This window comes from Moschus berezovskii, chromosome X (genome assembly GCF_049115385.1).
Source record: "Moschus berezovskii isolate FMDL1 chromosome X, NW_MosBer_1.0, whole genome shotgun sequence".
In the NCBI taxonomy this organism is placed as follows: Eukaryota; Metazoa; Chordata; class Mammalia; order Artiodactyla; family Moschidae; genus Moschus; species Moschus berezovskii.
In genome coordinates this window covers 140,585,683-140,600,369 of record NC_142488.1, presented here as the reverse complement: position 1 = coordinate 140,600,369, position 14,687 = coordinate 140,585,683, and the positions used below count along the sequence as shown (strand labels likewise).

General features: G+C 52.9%; 1 protein-coding gene and 2 long non-coding RNA genes across 4 annotated transcripts; 1 reads left to right on the top strand and 2 right to left on the bottom strand.

Annotated features, from left to right (window-relative positions):
- The first annotated feature begins 4,124 nt into the window (after positions 1 to 4,124).
- LOC148773478 (melanoma-associated antigen 8-like) lies at positions 4,125 to 8,983 on the top strand. The gene is made up of 3 exons (XM_088834311.1): positions 4,125 to 4,169; positions 7,864 to 7,980; positions 8,537 to 8,983. Exons 1-3 carry the CDS (start codon positions 4,125 to 4,127, stop codon positions 8,981 to 8,983), a joined length of 609 nt encoding a protein of 202 aa, XP_088690437.1.
- A 903-nt stretch (positions 8,984 to 9,886) lies between these two features.
- LOC148773477 (uncharacterized) lies at positions 9,887 to 11,485 on the bottom strand. 2 transcript variants are annotated; one of them, XR_016036909.1, is made up of 3 exons: positions 11,453 to 11,485; positions 10,608 to 10,784; positions 9,887 to 10,134 (listed from the first exon to the last, which is right to left on the bottom strand). It is a non-coding gene; the product is annotated as an uncharacterized LOC148773477 (long non-coding RNA). The 2 variants fall into 2 exon arrangements; XR_016036908.1 differs by lacking the exon at positions 11,453 to 11,485 and adding an exon at positions 11,100 to 11,330.
- Positions 11,486 to 11,520: 35 nt separating this feature from the next.
- On the bottom strand, positions 11,521 to 13,666 carry LOC148773476 (uncharacterized). The gene is made up of 3 exons (XR_016036907.1): positions 13,378 to 13,666; positions 12,998 to 13,136; positions 11,521 to 11,809 (listed from the first exon to the last, which is right to left on the bottom strand). It is a non-coding gene; the product is annotated as an uncharacterized LOC148773476 (long non-coding RNA).
- Positions 13,667 to 14,687: the final 1,021 nt, after the last annotated feature.

The following is a 14,687-nucleotide window of genomic DNA, read 5'->3' as shown; positions in this document are numbered from 1 at the left end:
GAGACGGGCTACTCTGAGGTCTCCTCTGATTGCGGTCCACGGTACCCTAGTCCTCCCTCAGTGACCTCAACTTGACACACCACAGGACCTGGGAATCGGCCCACCTGAGTCCGTGCCTCATGTGCAAAGTCCCCAGTCTGAGACCTGGATGTCAGGAAGCCCGCCCGCTGTTTCAGGACCCCAAGCTGTAACCCGGATATCAGGAAGTTAGACCACGCATGTTGGGCTCATCCTACCCCCGGGCCACCAAGGACCAACAGCAGCAAAAGGCTTCTCTGAGGTTTCCTCTGATTGGGTTCCATGGTCTTTTCAGTCCTCCCTCAAGATCCTCAGCTTGACTCCCTGCCGGAGCTGGGATTCTTCCCTCTGCCCACCTGAGGCCACTCCCCCATACCAGATCTCCAGTCTCACTGATACCCAGATGTCAAGAAATACGGTATGTATTCATCTCGCCCAAGTCCTCCCAGAGCCCACTCAATAACGGGGTCCAGAGTCCCCACAGTCCTCCCTCAGGGTCCTCACCCAGACTTTTTCAGATCCTAAGATCCTCCCCTTCCCCTTTGAGGCCCCTCCCCTTATATCAAGTCTCCAGTGTCTCTGCAACCTTGTGCTCATGCAGCGACCAGGGTCTCCCTGGACTAAAAGCAGTGACCACCTCTATGTCTTGGGGTCCCAGCGCCCCCCTCAGGGGTCTACCTTGACTCCTAGCACAGCTGGGCTCCTTCACTCTGCTGACCTGATCCCGAGGGCTGTGACCCAGGCCCTCACTTCTCTCCTCACAGAGGGGTCAGTGGCGTCACATATGACATCATATCCAATGAATATTCAGGGCTGATTTCCTTTAGGACTGACTGATTTGATCTCCTTGCTGTCTAAGGGACTTTCAAGAGTCTTCTCCAACACCACAGTTCGAAATTTAGGCTACCCACCACAGTATGCTTGGGCTTCTTTTGTGGCTCAGTTGGTAAAGAATCCGCCTGCAATGCGGAAGACCTTGGTTCAATCCCTGGGTTGGGAGGATCCCCTTGAGAAGGGAAAAGCTACCCACTCCAGTGTTCTGGCCTGGAGAATTCCATGGACTCTATAGTTCATGGATTCACAAAGAGTCAGACACAACTGAGTGACTTAAAAAAAAAAATGATTATATGTGCTTATATACTCATACATGGCCAAACCACAATGTATGTACGAAACATGTATATGTGGGTGTATGTTTGGAGTTTTAGCTATGTATTAATTTTTGGACTACAGTGCTGCTGCTCAATTGCTTCAGTCATGTCCAACTTTTTGCAACCCTATGGACTGTAGCATGCCAGCTCCTCTGTTCATGGGATTCTCTAGGCAAGAATACTGGAGTGGTTTGCTATTTCCTTCCAGGGGATCTTCTTGACCCAGGGACTGAACTCAAGTCTCTTGCATCTCCTGCATTGCAGGCAGATGCTTTTACCACTGAGCCACCATATATATACTTAATTTGTTAAAGAGTATCTGCTATTACTGTTTAGATCTATCGCATACTCCAGTCCTATATTTAGTTTCTTCTTTGTATCTGTTGAGATAGCACTTTTTAAAGAAAGGTAAGTCCTTTGCTGGCTGGTATGTCAGGTAGATATTTGCACAGACTCAGGAATCAGTTTGGTTCAGTTCAGTCACTCAGTCATGTCTGACTCTTTGCGACCCAATGGACTGCAGCACGCCAGGCTTCCCTGTCCATCACCAACTCCCGAAGCTTACTCACGCTCACGTAAGTCGAGTCGGTGATGCCATCCAACCATCTCATGCTCTCTCGACCCCTTCTCCTCCCACCTTCGATCTTTTCCAGCATCGGGGTCTTTTCCAATGAGTCAGTTCTTTGCATCAGGTGGCCAAGGTATTGGAGTTTCAGCTTCAGCATCAGTCCTTCCAATGAACACTCAGGACTGATTTCCTTTAGGATGGACTGGTGGGATCTCCTTGCAGTCCAAGGGACTCTCAAGAGTCTTCTCCAACAGCACAGTTCGAAAGCATCAATTCATCGGCACTCAGCTTTCTTTATGGTCCAACTCTCACATCCATACATGACTATTGGAAAAACCATAGCTTTGATTAGACGGATCTTTTTTGGCAAAGTGAGTCTCTGCTTTCGGTTACCTCAATTAATCTGCCTTTACGGCTGTCCAAATGTTACCCCAGGGTATTTATACCTATGGACTGGGGCCACCTCAGCGTTGTGCGATGAAATTGGAGCAAAGTTTAAAACCTTGTCTCTTTAGCCATCCCACCTCTGCACCTATGCAGCCCAGAGCTCCTCCCTCACTTCCCCTCTGCTCCCCACCCCCTCCCCCAAACCCACGAGCCAGCTCCGCACAGTCTTCACTGTTCTTCAGGGCTTTCTCATGTTTTGTTGTTTAGATATTGTTTATAACTATGTTTTTAAAAAGACTTTTTAAATATAATTTTATTTATTTGTTTATTTTTGGCTGTTCTGGGTCTTTGTTGCTGCACGGGCTTTACTCTAGTTGTGGAGAGCAGGGGCTGCTCTCTAGTTGTGGTGCAAAGCTTCTCACTGCTGTCTGTAGCTTCTCTTGTTGTGGAGCAGGGGCTCTAGGCACTTGGGCTCCAGTAACTGTAGCTCATGGACTCCAGTGAAAGCCGCTCAGTCTTGTCTGACTCTGCGACTCCATTGGTTATACAGTCCATGGAATTCTTCAGGCCAGAACACAGTAGTGGGTAGCCAATCCATTTTCCCATGGGCTGTAGGACATAGGCTCAATGGTTGTAGCATACCGGCTTAGTAGCTCCACAGCATGTGAAATCTTCCCGGATCAGGGATAATGCCCATATCTCCTGCATTTGTAGGTGGATTCTTTACCACTGAGCCACCAGGGAAACCCAAGATTTTTATTTTTATTCTTTACAGCACTTTTCCATGAACACAAAAATAGAGAGATGCTACAGTGATTTTCCATTTACTTCCCGGCTCCAAACAAACATAGCCTCCTCGGTTATTAAGAACCCCACCAGAGTGGTACATTAATTATAACTGAGGAACTTACACTGATATGTCATAATCACGCAGAGATTATAGGTTACACTAGAATTCCCTCTTGGCATTGTACATTCTATTGGTTTGGACAATTGTAAATGAAATTCCACTCTCTAGATGTACCAAAGTTTATCCTTTCACTGACTAAAGAACGCCTGGTTTGCATCTATGTTTTGACAATAATAAGTAAAGTTGCTAAAAACATTCATGTGTAGGTTTTTGTGTAGACATAAGTTCTCAAGTCTTTTGGGTAACAACCCATATGGTTGCTGGATCATACAGTAAGAGCATGTTTAGTTTTGTAAGGAACTGCCAAGCTGTCTTCCAACATGCCTGTGCCATTTTGTATTCTCACCAACAATGAATGGGAGTTCTCAATGGTCCAAATCCTCAACAGAGTGTGGTGTTGTCCCAGGAGCAAAGTTTGGCCATTCTAATAGGTGTGTAGAAACTGTGTGTGTGTCTGGGTGTGTGACATCATCAAGCGATATCTCAGGCTGACTAATCACTAGGGATCAAGCTGGGAAAGGCACAGCCAGACTAAAGCATTTTAAAGTCCTGAAACATGTATATTATCATATGTGAAATGAATCGCCAGTTCAGGATCGATGCATGTTACAGGATGCTCGGGGCTGGTGTGCGGGGATGACCCAGAGGGAGGATAAGGGGAGGAGGGAGGTGGGAGGGAGGTTCAGGAGGGGGAACTCATGTACACCCGGGGCGGATTCATGTCAATGTATGGCAAAACCAACCAATATAATATTGTAAGATAATTAGCCTCCAATAAAAAATTTAAAAAAATAAAAAATAAATAAATAAATAAAAAAATAAAGTCCTCCCTGAACAATCAGGAAGCAGCTTTGGGCACATTATGTGAGCAGGTTCACGTTCTCTGCACATAATTCTTATCCTGACTGCTTTCCAGAAGGAAAAGCCGAAAACAAAATTAAAAATATGAAAGAAAACAGCACATTAGGATCAGAAATGGGTAATTCAGAGCGTTTCACACCTTGAAAGACTTTGTGTGAGGAAGAATGGTTTCAGATCATGGGGTGTAGAGGAGACCCTCCAGTTCCAGGCTGTGCAGGGGAGATTCGGAATGAGGTTCCACACCCAAGGAAACATGCACTTGGGAGAAGAGGTGGTAAGTCCAAGGCAGAAACGCTCCCTAGACGTCCAATGGGTCCTCCGGGAGGACCCTCTTTCTCAGAGCCTTGTGGAGGGGTTTGGATCAGGATGGTCCACCTGGGAGTCTTTGTGCTCCTCCCCCTGGCCGTTTCCTACAGCCCAGAGCATTTGCCCTGCCCTGGGCCAGGACTGTGACCATCACCCTTGCTCGGTCTAGACAAGTTATGCCATATGTAACAGTTCTGACATGTGAGATGTGCCATTTCCCATAAAAGATTTTCAGGGAGAAAAGAAGAACTAGATCAATCAATGTACATGAGGGTCCGAAGATATGTACTGGTTCGGAACCTTCACAGTGTTGGGGAAGGTACATCTCTGACCCTCAGGAACAACAGCTACATCCACTGACCAAGCTTTTTACAGACAGCTCACATCAAATGGGAACTCACACCGATGCTTTCACCTTGTACTGTTATGAGACCCATTTTACAGCTGGAGAAATCCAGACTTTGGGTGTCCATGATTTCACTGGGTTATCAGTAGCAGGATACGTATTCAAACTGAGCTTCGTGTGGGTTCAAAGCCCCATCCCCCCAGGGGCCTGACCTGTCTCCCTGACAGACAAGAGGAATCCAGCTGTCCTCCCACCTGATGCCTCAGATCACATAATGGAGAAAACACAGGGAAGCCAGGCACCATTGCCCATGAGAGACTGACAGAGGATTTTGCCCGTGTGGCCTCCCTAGCCCCATCCAGAAACCACCCCTACTGAAGTGGACACGAGGGCCATAGAGGAGGGATAGGGTGTAGGACGGAGGGTGTGAGCATGGAGAAGGCTCCTGGATGTGGGGGTTGGAGGCCAGCCCGCTGAGGATGGCTCTTATGTTCAGGCTACAGCCCTGCTCTCTCATTCCACTGCCCCCTCTCCTCCCTTCTCTCCCAGCTCCTGGGGATTCCAAGCTCTCCTGCAGACTGGATGTCAGGCAGCGGGAAGCCTGTCCTTTAAAGCACAGTGATCATGGGTCTGGTGGACTCACGGCATCCACAGGGGAGTGAGTATCTGTGCCCTTCAGGGCTGTGTGGACACACATCCATCTGGGTACTGGAGCATACAGGACCTGCTCTGTACATATACCTGGTATCTCCATATATAAGTATATAAGATCAGGTAATCTCCAGACATTATACATATATATTGGACACACACCACACAGACATGTGAAATGTATTCCTCTCTGTGAATGAGAATTAAACAGTGAAAATCATGTCACTCCAGTTGGTAATATTATCTACTCATCAAACCAAAGGTTCCCCTAACTCACCTGCTGCTGTTTACTCTCTACAGCTGAAACATCTTTTCTGCAAAAGATTTCTGAAGTCTGGTGACCAGTGAAGGGGGCCCCATGAGAAGATATATGGTTCCTTGTGCTCCCCCACAGTAACAAGTGCCACAGCCCCCCCATCAAGCATCTGTGTCGGGACTGCAGTTTTCTCTAAAATGTCAAGGAGGCCCCCCCCAGTGAGGACAAGGGGGTCCAGTTACCCCAGAACAGAGGATCCCATAGAATACAACTTCACCTCTAGTGGGGATCCTGGGGACCTGGGGCCAGCCTGTCAGACCTAGACCCCCACCTGGCTTCCTCAGTGAACTCCTGGAGTCAGAGACCTGGTCTGTTGACAAGTCTCATGTGGACAGAGGGAGGGACCCACATCCTGCAGAGACTCCAAGTGAAGACCAGAGGAGACTGAGGGTTCCCAGGGGATGCATGTGTGGCCCTCCTGACAGCCTTAGGGGACCACGAGGCATGGTGTCCAGATGTGACATCACTGATCCCACTGGGAGGTGGGGAAGTGACGGCCTGGGTCACAGAGCTTGGGTTCAGGTCAGCAGGGTGAAGGAGCCCAGCTGTACTAGGAGTCAAGGTAGACCCCTGAGGGGGGCTCTGGGGCCCCAGGACATACAGGTCATCGCTGCTTTTAGCCCAGGGAGACCCCAGCAGGGTTGTGGGAATGAGCCCCCCAACCCCGGTTTCCCTTTCAGTTGTCCTTGCTCAAGAGGGCTGGGTCTCTAAGGGATGCAAAGTCAGGTGGGCAGAAGGTGTCAGTGCCCAGACTAGCTGAGAGTCATGGTGAAGAGCAGAGGGAAGGCTGAGGGACTCCCAGGACATCATCTCAGCCCATGGCATCCTCAGCCACTAAGAAGACCTTGGCTTGGAGCCCTGATGCAATGTCCACAGCCTCCTCCTGGGGCTTCAGGGCAGTAAGGCCCTTGGTGTGAGGGTCTGGTCTCTGCTTTGGACTTTGGCATCCCAGGACCTGCCAAGGCTCAGGATGAGGACCCAGAGGGAGAACACGGGTGACCCCACAGTTCCATGCCTCTGCTGCCAGCCCTGGGCATCCCCAGTGGTGGGATGAGCACTTCACAGGGTGTCCTGACTTCCCTGTCAGGGCCTCAGACAGACTGGAGACCTAGGATAAGGGGTGGGATCTCATGTGGGCAAAGGGAAGGGTCCAGGTCCTCCAGGAATTCACAGGGAGTACACTGATGGAGGACTCAGGGGACCCTGGATCCCAATCTGAGGGGACCCCACAGATCACGCCCCTACTTTTGGCCCTGGGAGATCTCTCGGTGTGGAATTAGTAATCCAGGCCAGTCCTCACTTTGTGATATCTGGGTCTCAGAAAGACTGTGGACCTGGTAAGAGGGACGGGGCCAGGTTTTGGGAGAGGAGAGAATCCCAGGTCCTGCCTGGAGACAAGGTAAGATTCTGTGGGAGGACTGAGGGGACCCCAAGGGAAGACTGAGGGGACCCGATAGATCCCCGCCCCTGTCATCTGCCCTGGGAGACCCTGGGGTGAGAAGAGCACTCTAGGGCTGTCCTGTCTTCCTGACATGCAGGTCTCAGAGAGACTGGGGCCCTGGTGTGAGGAGCTGGGCCTCAAACAGGGAGAGGATGGAGCCTAGGTCCTAGCAGGAGTCAAGGTGAGGACCCCGAGGGAGGTCTGAGGGGAGCCAGACCCCAGAACACAGGGGACCCTGGTAGTCCCTGGGTAGGATGACCTCCTGCAGCATTTCCTGACATCCGGGTTTCAGAGAGGCTGAGGACCTCCTGAGAGTGGTGGGGCCCTAAAATGGCAGACGGGAGAATCCCAGGTCCTCCTGGAGTTCAGGCTCCATGCGAGGAAGGACTGAGGCTATTAGACCCCAAGGCAGGGAGGGATCCTGGCCCTTGTTGTGGATCTTGGAGGCCCCAGAGTGGGTTGAGCAGTTTATTGATCTCTGGCTTAGGGGCCTTTGGAGGTGAGGTATTAGGGGGAGAGGGTGGAGGCTTCAGATCCGCAGAGGGTTGACTCCCGAGATACTGAAGCAGGATTGAGTAGGCCCCCACCTCTGTGGTCAGTGTTAGGAGGCCAGGCGGGAGGTGAGGGGGCGGTGAGCACCGAGCATCTCCCCAGTCTAGGACCTGTGGGAGGCCCTGGGCAGGTGACACCACACATGAGGGCCCTCAGTGCTTTCCGTTCAGACTCAGGTCTTGTTCTGAGTTTCCAGGCAGGCCCACAAAGGGGCGGACCGGGACATCCCAGGAGAACAGTGGGCAATAAAAAGGAGTCCCGAGGGGACCAACCACCCCACAACTGGGGGACCTCGCAGAGTTCATCCCTTCTACCAGCACAGAAGGCTCAAGTCTGTGCCACAGTCTACCCCCTAGGTGCCTCCTCCAGTTTTGATACAGGAGCTCCAGGAACCAGGAGGTGAAGGCAGAGGTCTGTGGCCCGTGTCCACAGGTCTGAGAGCAGAGGAGGTCCAGGCAGTGCCAGGAGTCAAGGTGAGGAGGGTGCCCTGAGTGTGCACCAGGGACTCCCCATCCCAGCACAGAGGGGAGCCCACAAGGCCCTAATCCCCCCCAGCGTGTCAGATCCAGAACCTCACACTGTGCTGACTGCAGCCTGGGGAGCCACCTCACGTCCTCCTTCACGTAGCCAGGGGTGAGGCTGATCTGCAGGAGCTCCTCTATGAGGCCCCAGAGCACCCCTCAAGGGGAGATATGTAAGTGACCCGAGTCAGACCACCCAGGGAGGGTTTCTCAGCCGAGGCCACTCGCAGCCCCGCTTTGCTGCAGACCTGAGTCACCATCTGTCCCCCTGCCTCCTGTCTCAGACAGAACTCCTGTCTGCAGTTCGACCCCGGTTATCATGCCTGGGATGCATGAGCTCCGCCAGCCTGAGAGAGTCTTTCAGGACCCAAGAGAGGACTCGTGTCTGATGGAGGCACAGTTCATTTGGGGTGAGGAGTAACAGAAGGAGGAGGAGCTGGAGGTGGAGGAGGTGGAGCAGGTGAAGGAAGGAGATGCAGCTTCCTCCTCCTCATCTCTCCCATTCCAGACCACCCTGCAGGAGGTGGCTACTGCTGCCTCAGCCAGTCTCCCCCAGAGCCCTCTGGATGTCTGCCCCTTTCCCACTGCCATGGCTGTCACCCTGGGGAGCCAATCTGAAGACCATGGCCTCAGCAGGCAAGATGAAGTGCCAGGCACCTCACGTGACCAGGAAGATGCCAGGTTCTCGCTCCCAGATGCACTATGGGTGAAGAAGAAAGAGCTGGTGCAATTCCTGCTCAGCAGGTATCTTGCCAAGGAGCCGATCACAAAGGCAGACGTGCTGAATAGTGTCCTCAAATATTACCAGGACCACTTCCTGGTGGTCCTCGGTCAAGCCTCAGAGTACCTGCAGCTTGTCTATGGTTTGGAGGTGAAGGAGGTGGACCAGAGTGAACACACCTGTATCCTTGTCCCCACCTTGGGCCTCACCCTCAAGGAGATGCTGAGGGATTGAGCAGGTGTTGGCCAAAGCCAGCCTCCTGGTGGTGATCCTGTGCCTGATCACTGTGGAGGATGACTGCGCCCCTGAGGAAGAGATCTGGGGAGCACTCATCAGGACACTGATCATCGTGTGTTTGTACTTAGCCAGTTCAAGAACAAGAGATTTTCTCTTTTGTAAAAGAGATTGGAAATGCTTCCATTTTATTTCGTGGTCCTGCACTAGATAACATGGAATTAGAATGATTTTGAAAACGGGAATTTATTTTGCAGTGACATAGTTGATGGAAGAATTAGAAAATAAAAAGTGATAGTAGTGAATTCTTGCTTTTTATACTTGTTGTCTGTCATTTTGTACAGCTAAGGGATCTCAGTTTATTTGGATTTGCCTGGGTTATCAAAGAAAGTGGCAAGTAATCTGAATCAAACAGCCCCTGCTCACTGGCTCACTTATTCTGAAGACCTGTATGGAGCCTCTGCTCCGTGAAAGGCCCTGTGTTAGCAGTGGGGACTCTGGGAGAAGCAAGACACCCCCGCAACTAGAGTGATGGTCTAGGAGGCACAGTCACATGAGGTGTGTCGTGGGAGTGAGGGGAAATGGCACATTGCTGTGAGGTGTCCTTTTGGATCTTGGATAAACCCCAGAGAGATCTCTTTCTGTGGCAGGATGGAAGGGGTCCTGGCTCTTGCTGCATTGCTGCTGACCACAGGGATGGAGTAGGTGTTTTCTACCCCATATCTGCTAGGCATCCTGCAGAACTCTGGTCCCACTCCCTTGAAGTGATGCCCAGAAATCCATGGACTGATCCTTTCTTTCCTGGCCCTGGGGACCCAGAACTCACAGTGTTAACCAGCTTTTAATTATCTTGATTGTCATTGAGCATTGCAATCAAAGACTCGACATTTATTGGTGCTGAAATGATGAAAATAAGGGTTGGGATGGAAGACCAGCTGGGACACAGGCAAAGAGCATTTCTTGCTTCTGTTTCCTGGAGGAACATGGGTCCTGCTGGAATACTCCTCCACACCCAAATTTGACAGTTCCTCTAACTGGAAATGGGGCTTGCCGGGTAGTTCAAACGATGAAGAACGTGAGGCAGCCAGGCACCGAGTCCAACACACACGCTTTGTGAGCCAAGGGACACTTTACAGCAGGCCAAGGGTTACCTGCAAGGACAGACTGCTGCCTGTTTCTGGGCCTGTGGGCCTCTCTGCCTGCCAACACTCAGCACAGCCCCCAGCCTTCCCCCATCACCCCCTGGACCCTGTTCCAAAACAGGGAGTTTAGACCAGAACAGAGAGGGAAAAACACTAACCTGTTTCCTAACAACACATTTCTCTCAAGCACCCAGACCAAAATGAGTGGCGATGCCATCTTTTTGTAAAGGTCAAAGACCCAAAGCCTCTCCCTGAGTCCAGAGCAGCACCACACAAGAGGAGTGCCGGACCCCGAACCCCCACCAAGTGGGCAGCACACCCCAGGGCAGGGCCAAGTCAGACCAAATGAGATGGGCACATACAGGGCACAGCAGTGACTGGACAGTGTCACCATGAGCTGGTCTCTCTGTCACCTTCCCCTTGACAGCCCAGCCTGGACAGGCCTCCCGCCCAAAGGGGGTCAGGTGCTTGAGGATGTCCACCTGGAAGACGTCTTTCCCGGCCCTCCCCAGGACGGGCTGCAGCAGCCAGCGGGGGTTGGCCAGCGCATCAGGTACTTCTGTTGAAGGCTGGGTAGCAGGGCTTCATTCTCCAGCGCCTCCACCTTGTCGGGACCTAGGTTTTCTGGGCACAGCAAAGTGTCCCCAATGTCCACAGACCTGTGTGCAAAGACAAGACACAGAAGGAGAACAAGGTGTTCAAAGTCATACCTGCTAGAGCCTAAGACCGCATCACAGAGGGGACCCGAGGTGAACTGGGCCCTCTGGCTGAGCCCTTTCGGAAGGGCTCACCTCAACAAAGGGAATTGGGGGCAAGGCCAATGAGGGAGGGAGCTAAATGAAAGGGAGAGGCCTGGTGCTCCACGAACCCACCAGGCCACGGGCAGCTCTCAGTCTGCCCACTGCAGGCCGCAGGGACAGAGCAGGAGGGCCCCAGTGGGGAGCCTGTGGGCATCAGGTCCGCAAGCGACTCACCAGCAGAGAGGGGATGCAGTGGGGCCTCATCCCTGGGGAGTCAGGGGACTTGCTCAGGCCCAGCTGTAGGAAGTGTGGGTGGGGAACCCAGGCTGGGTGCTGTGCTGCCTCTCGTGGTCTCTGCCGGGCATGCACACACACACATGGGGACACACACACACAGACACAAGTGCCACCTGCAGACCTGGACCCACCTCTGACTCTCAGAGCATAAACGGGGACTGAGGCCCAGAGTGGTGGTCAGGCACCTCGTGCCACCATCTCCCAGCCCAGGGACCCTCGATGCCCCTCTGAAGAAACCCTAGCCCCCCACCCCCACCAGCTGGTTCAACAGAAAACAAATGAGCACAAACCGGCTGAGATCAAGGGCAGTTCCAGGGGCCATGCAGGCAGCGCAGGGCAGGGCACTTGCCCGGCAATCGTCACTTGCCCGCGATCACTCTGCAGCTGAACTGGTCCCCGTCTCTCAGCAAGGCCTGGATCTGGGTGGGGCTCATCCCCAGCCTCTGCTCCAGCAGCTCCCGCCAGGCTGCGTCCTCCCAGTCCCGGTGCCGGATGTGGATGGCCAGGGTACACTGCCGGGTCCGCATAGCACAGGCCTCCACTGAGTTTCCCGGGTCTTGACACCATTTAAGACGAATCCCGCGTAAGGCTGTCGGAAGGACAGACAGCCGGACTTCATCTCCCAGGGCTCCCAGGACCTCATGTGGCTGCAGAAACACAGAACCACAAAGACCAGGAGCCTGACACTGAGGCCTCCAAGCTCACAGCCCTGGGCCAGACCTCAGCCCCACGTGCCTGAGCATCCTCCAAGCCTGCTGGAACAGAGGGGAGGATCACAGAGGCCTGGCTCCTTCCATCTGTCTCCACGTGGTCCGCTGACAGGGGGTGGTGACCCAGAGGACCCAGCCATCACATGCAGTTTGTGGGGAGGTCAGGAAGGTGGGCAGGACAGCAGAAGAGAGGCACGAGGTGAGTTCCAAGACAGAGGGACTTGAAACCCTAGGAGCACTGAGGAGGGAGGGTGGGTCCCCTGGCTTCACAGCCCCATGGCCGGGCTCGGTCGTCTCCCAGCACAGAAAGGCAAAGTCCTGGATTTGGCTTCCTCCACCCCAGGCCCCCACTGCACCCCTCAACTCCCCGGCCCCCATGCCTGCCCATGCTCTGCAGATCCCCGATCTTAGCCCAGGGCTGCTGAGGGCCGATCTGTGCTAACCAATCTGGCCTCGGCCCTGGGGCCACCCTGGACCTCAGATGGCCCTGCCAGGAGTCTTCCCCTCACCTTTGGAAGCTGTCTTCCTCCCAGCCCTTCCCACACCATGGCCTCCACTGTCAGCAGATGCCCCGGCCCCTGCCCAGAACCTAGAGAAAAAGCAAAGAGCAGGAACTTCTGGGACAGGCATGCTCCATGTCTTTGCCAGGGCCTGCGACGGCACCACACAGGGATCACAGAATTCAAGCCTCAAATAACCGGCTAGGTTACTGTCACCTCATTTCACAGCTGATGAGGTGCTAAGAGATAGAGATAGCCCATGACTGCAGGGGACCTGACCACACACACCTCCATTCTCACTTCTTTCCTTGTACCTGGAGGGAGTGGGGTGGAGGCAGAAGAGCAGAGCAGCGGGCCTGAACCTCAGCAGAGTCTCAGCACCTCGCAGGGAGCCTCCGTTTCCACGTGGCTGTGAGGACGGGGACAAGGTCCCAGAGGAACCCATCCTAGGGCCTCCTGGGCCTTTCCTTCCCTGAGCACAGAAGAGCCACAGTTCTCACAGGCCCACGAGGCCCCATGTGATCTGGCTCCTGCCCTGGCAGCCTGCTCTCCTCACCCCTGGATTCACCTCCAGTAGCCATTAAGGCCACCCTTCCATCCTTGGAACATTCCAGTGTGTTCCTACCTCAGAGCCTTTGTAGGGTGTGAGGAGTCACATCGGGTTCCCTCAAATCCAGGTGCTGGAGTCTCAATCCCAAGGACCTCAGTGTGTCTGTTTTCACCTCCCAGTGTCGGGGGTCCCACAAGGTACTGACTCTTCCCTCCTGAAGGAAGGGAAGGGAAAACTCACTGTGCCAATACAAGCACTTGACGTGAACACACCCTCACTGACTGAACCATACAGGAGGAGGCCCGGGGCACAGGGCTCACACCCGAGGTGCTGACACATGCCCGCAAATGGCCTTCTGCAAAGGCTCTCCCGTGTCCACTCCCCCAACCAGTCGAGCGTGCCATGTCCTCACGTACTGGCTGGCCCCGAGCATCATCATCCCACTGAACCTTTACCTGCTGGGTGACAAAGGGTCACCCTCTTCACTGGGTGAACACATCACAATGTTCCCTTCAGTCACACCTCTTGTCTTGATACTGCGCACAGGCACGGTAAATTCGAGTGTTCCTGGAAGTTACTTCAATACAGGACGGCTAGGAATAACTTGACTGTTTACAGAATTGTTAGCAAGCCTCTAAAATATGTTTCTCCAAATCCAAACTACTTTCTCCTGATTTAATCTCCCCATAGCCAGATTCCCAATGTGCCCATGGTCACTGTATAGCCACCCAATACAAGAGCAAGAGTGATGGAGACAGCAGAACGGACACAGAGGTGCCCCGAGCCAACTGTGGCTAAATCACCTTTTGTAGATTTTACAAACCGGACGACCGGCATAGACCATAATGTCCGGGCCGCTTGCAGGCCTGGAAATGCAAATGACCCTGAAGCTTAATCTTAAACTTCATTAGCTTCACTGCTCATCTCTGTCTGGTCCAAAGAGTTACAGAAGGGAAACCAAACGCTGAGAAAAGGCTTGGGACTCAGATAACAAGCCGGAAGGGAGGAAGGTACCTAACCAGAGGCAAGGATCAGGCAATCAGGACGAATTCCAGACAACCAGAATGCAAAACTACCTAGGAGAGGGACTTCTCTAGTGGTCCAGGGGTTAAGCCTCCTCGCTTCCACTGCAGGGGACCTGGGTTCGATCCCTGGCCGGGGAACTAAGATTCCACATGCCTAACATCAGGGCGAAAAGAAATAAGTAAAAATTAAAGAGACATCTACATTTACTGAGGGCTCAAAAAAAAAAAAAAAACTACCTGGGAGTTAGTGACTAGCATTTGACCTAAAGAATGGAGACATAGCTTGAGTTGGGACATCACACAAGGACCCAAACTACAGAGCTGTCTTTCCTCCATGGTTGAGGTGAGAAACCTGGCGTGATGTTGGGTAGACACTGAGTGGTAGGAAGAGGAAGCAGTTCAGGGGAGGCAGGCTTCTTGAACCAGCATAAGAGAAGAACCATGCTGGGCCAGCACAGATTCAAGTCAAGTAATGCAGAAACCAAAAAGACAAAGACAATGCTCTAAGTTTGTCAACACTGAATTCCCGGATGTTACAGTCATAGCATCCAATGTGTGCTGAGCTTGAAAGGACCTTCTAGGTCCCATGTTCCACACCACATCTTCTTTGGGGACAAGGAGCAGGTCACTAGTGCAGGGGTCAGGACTGGCCCCTTGGGGTTGGACTCCTGTCTCGCTACCACCCACACCCCACCCACTCTGCAGTGTGCCACTCAGAGCCCGCCTCCCTCTTCTCACAG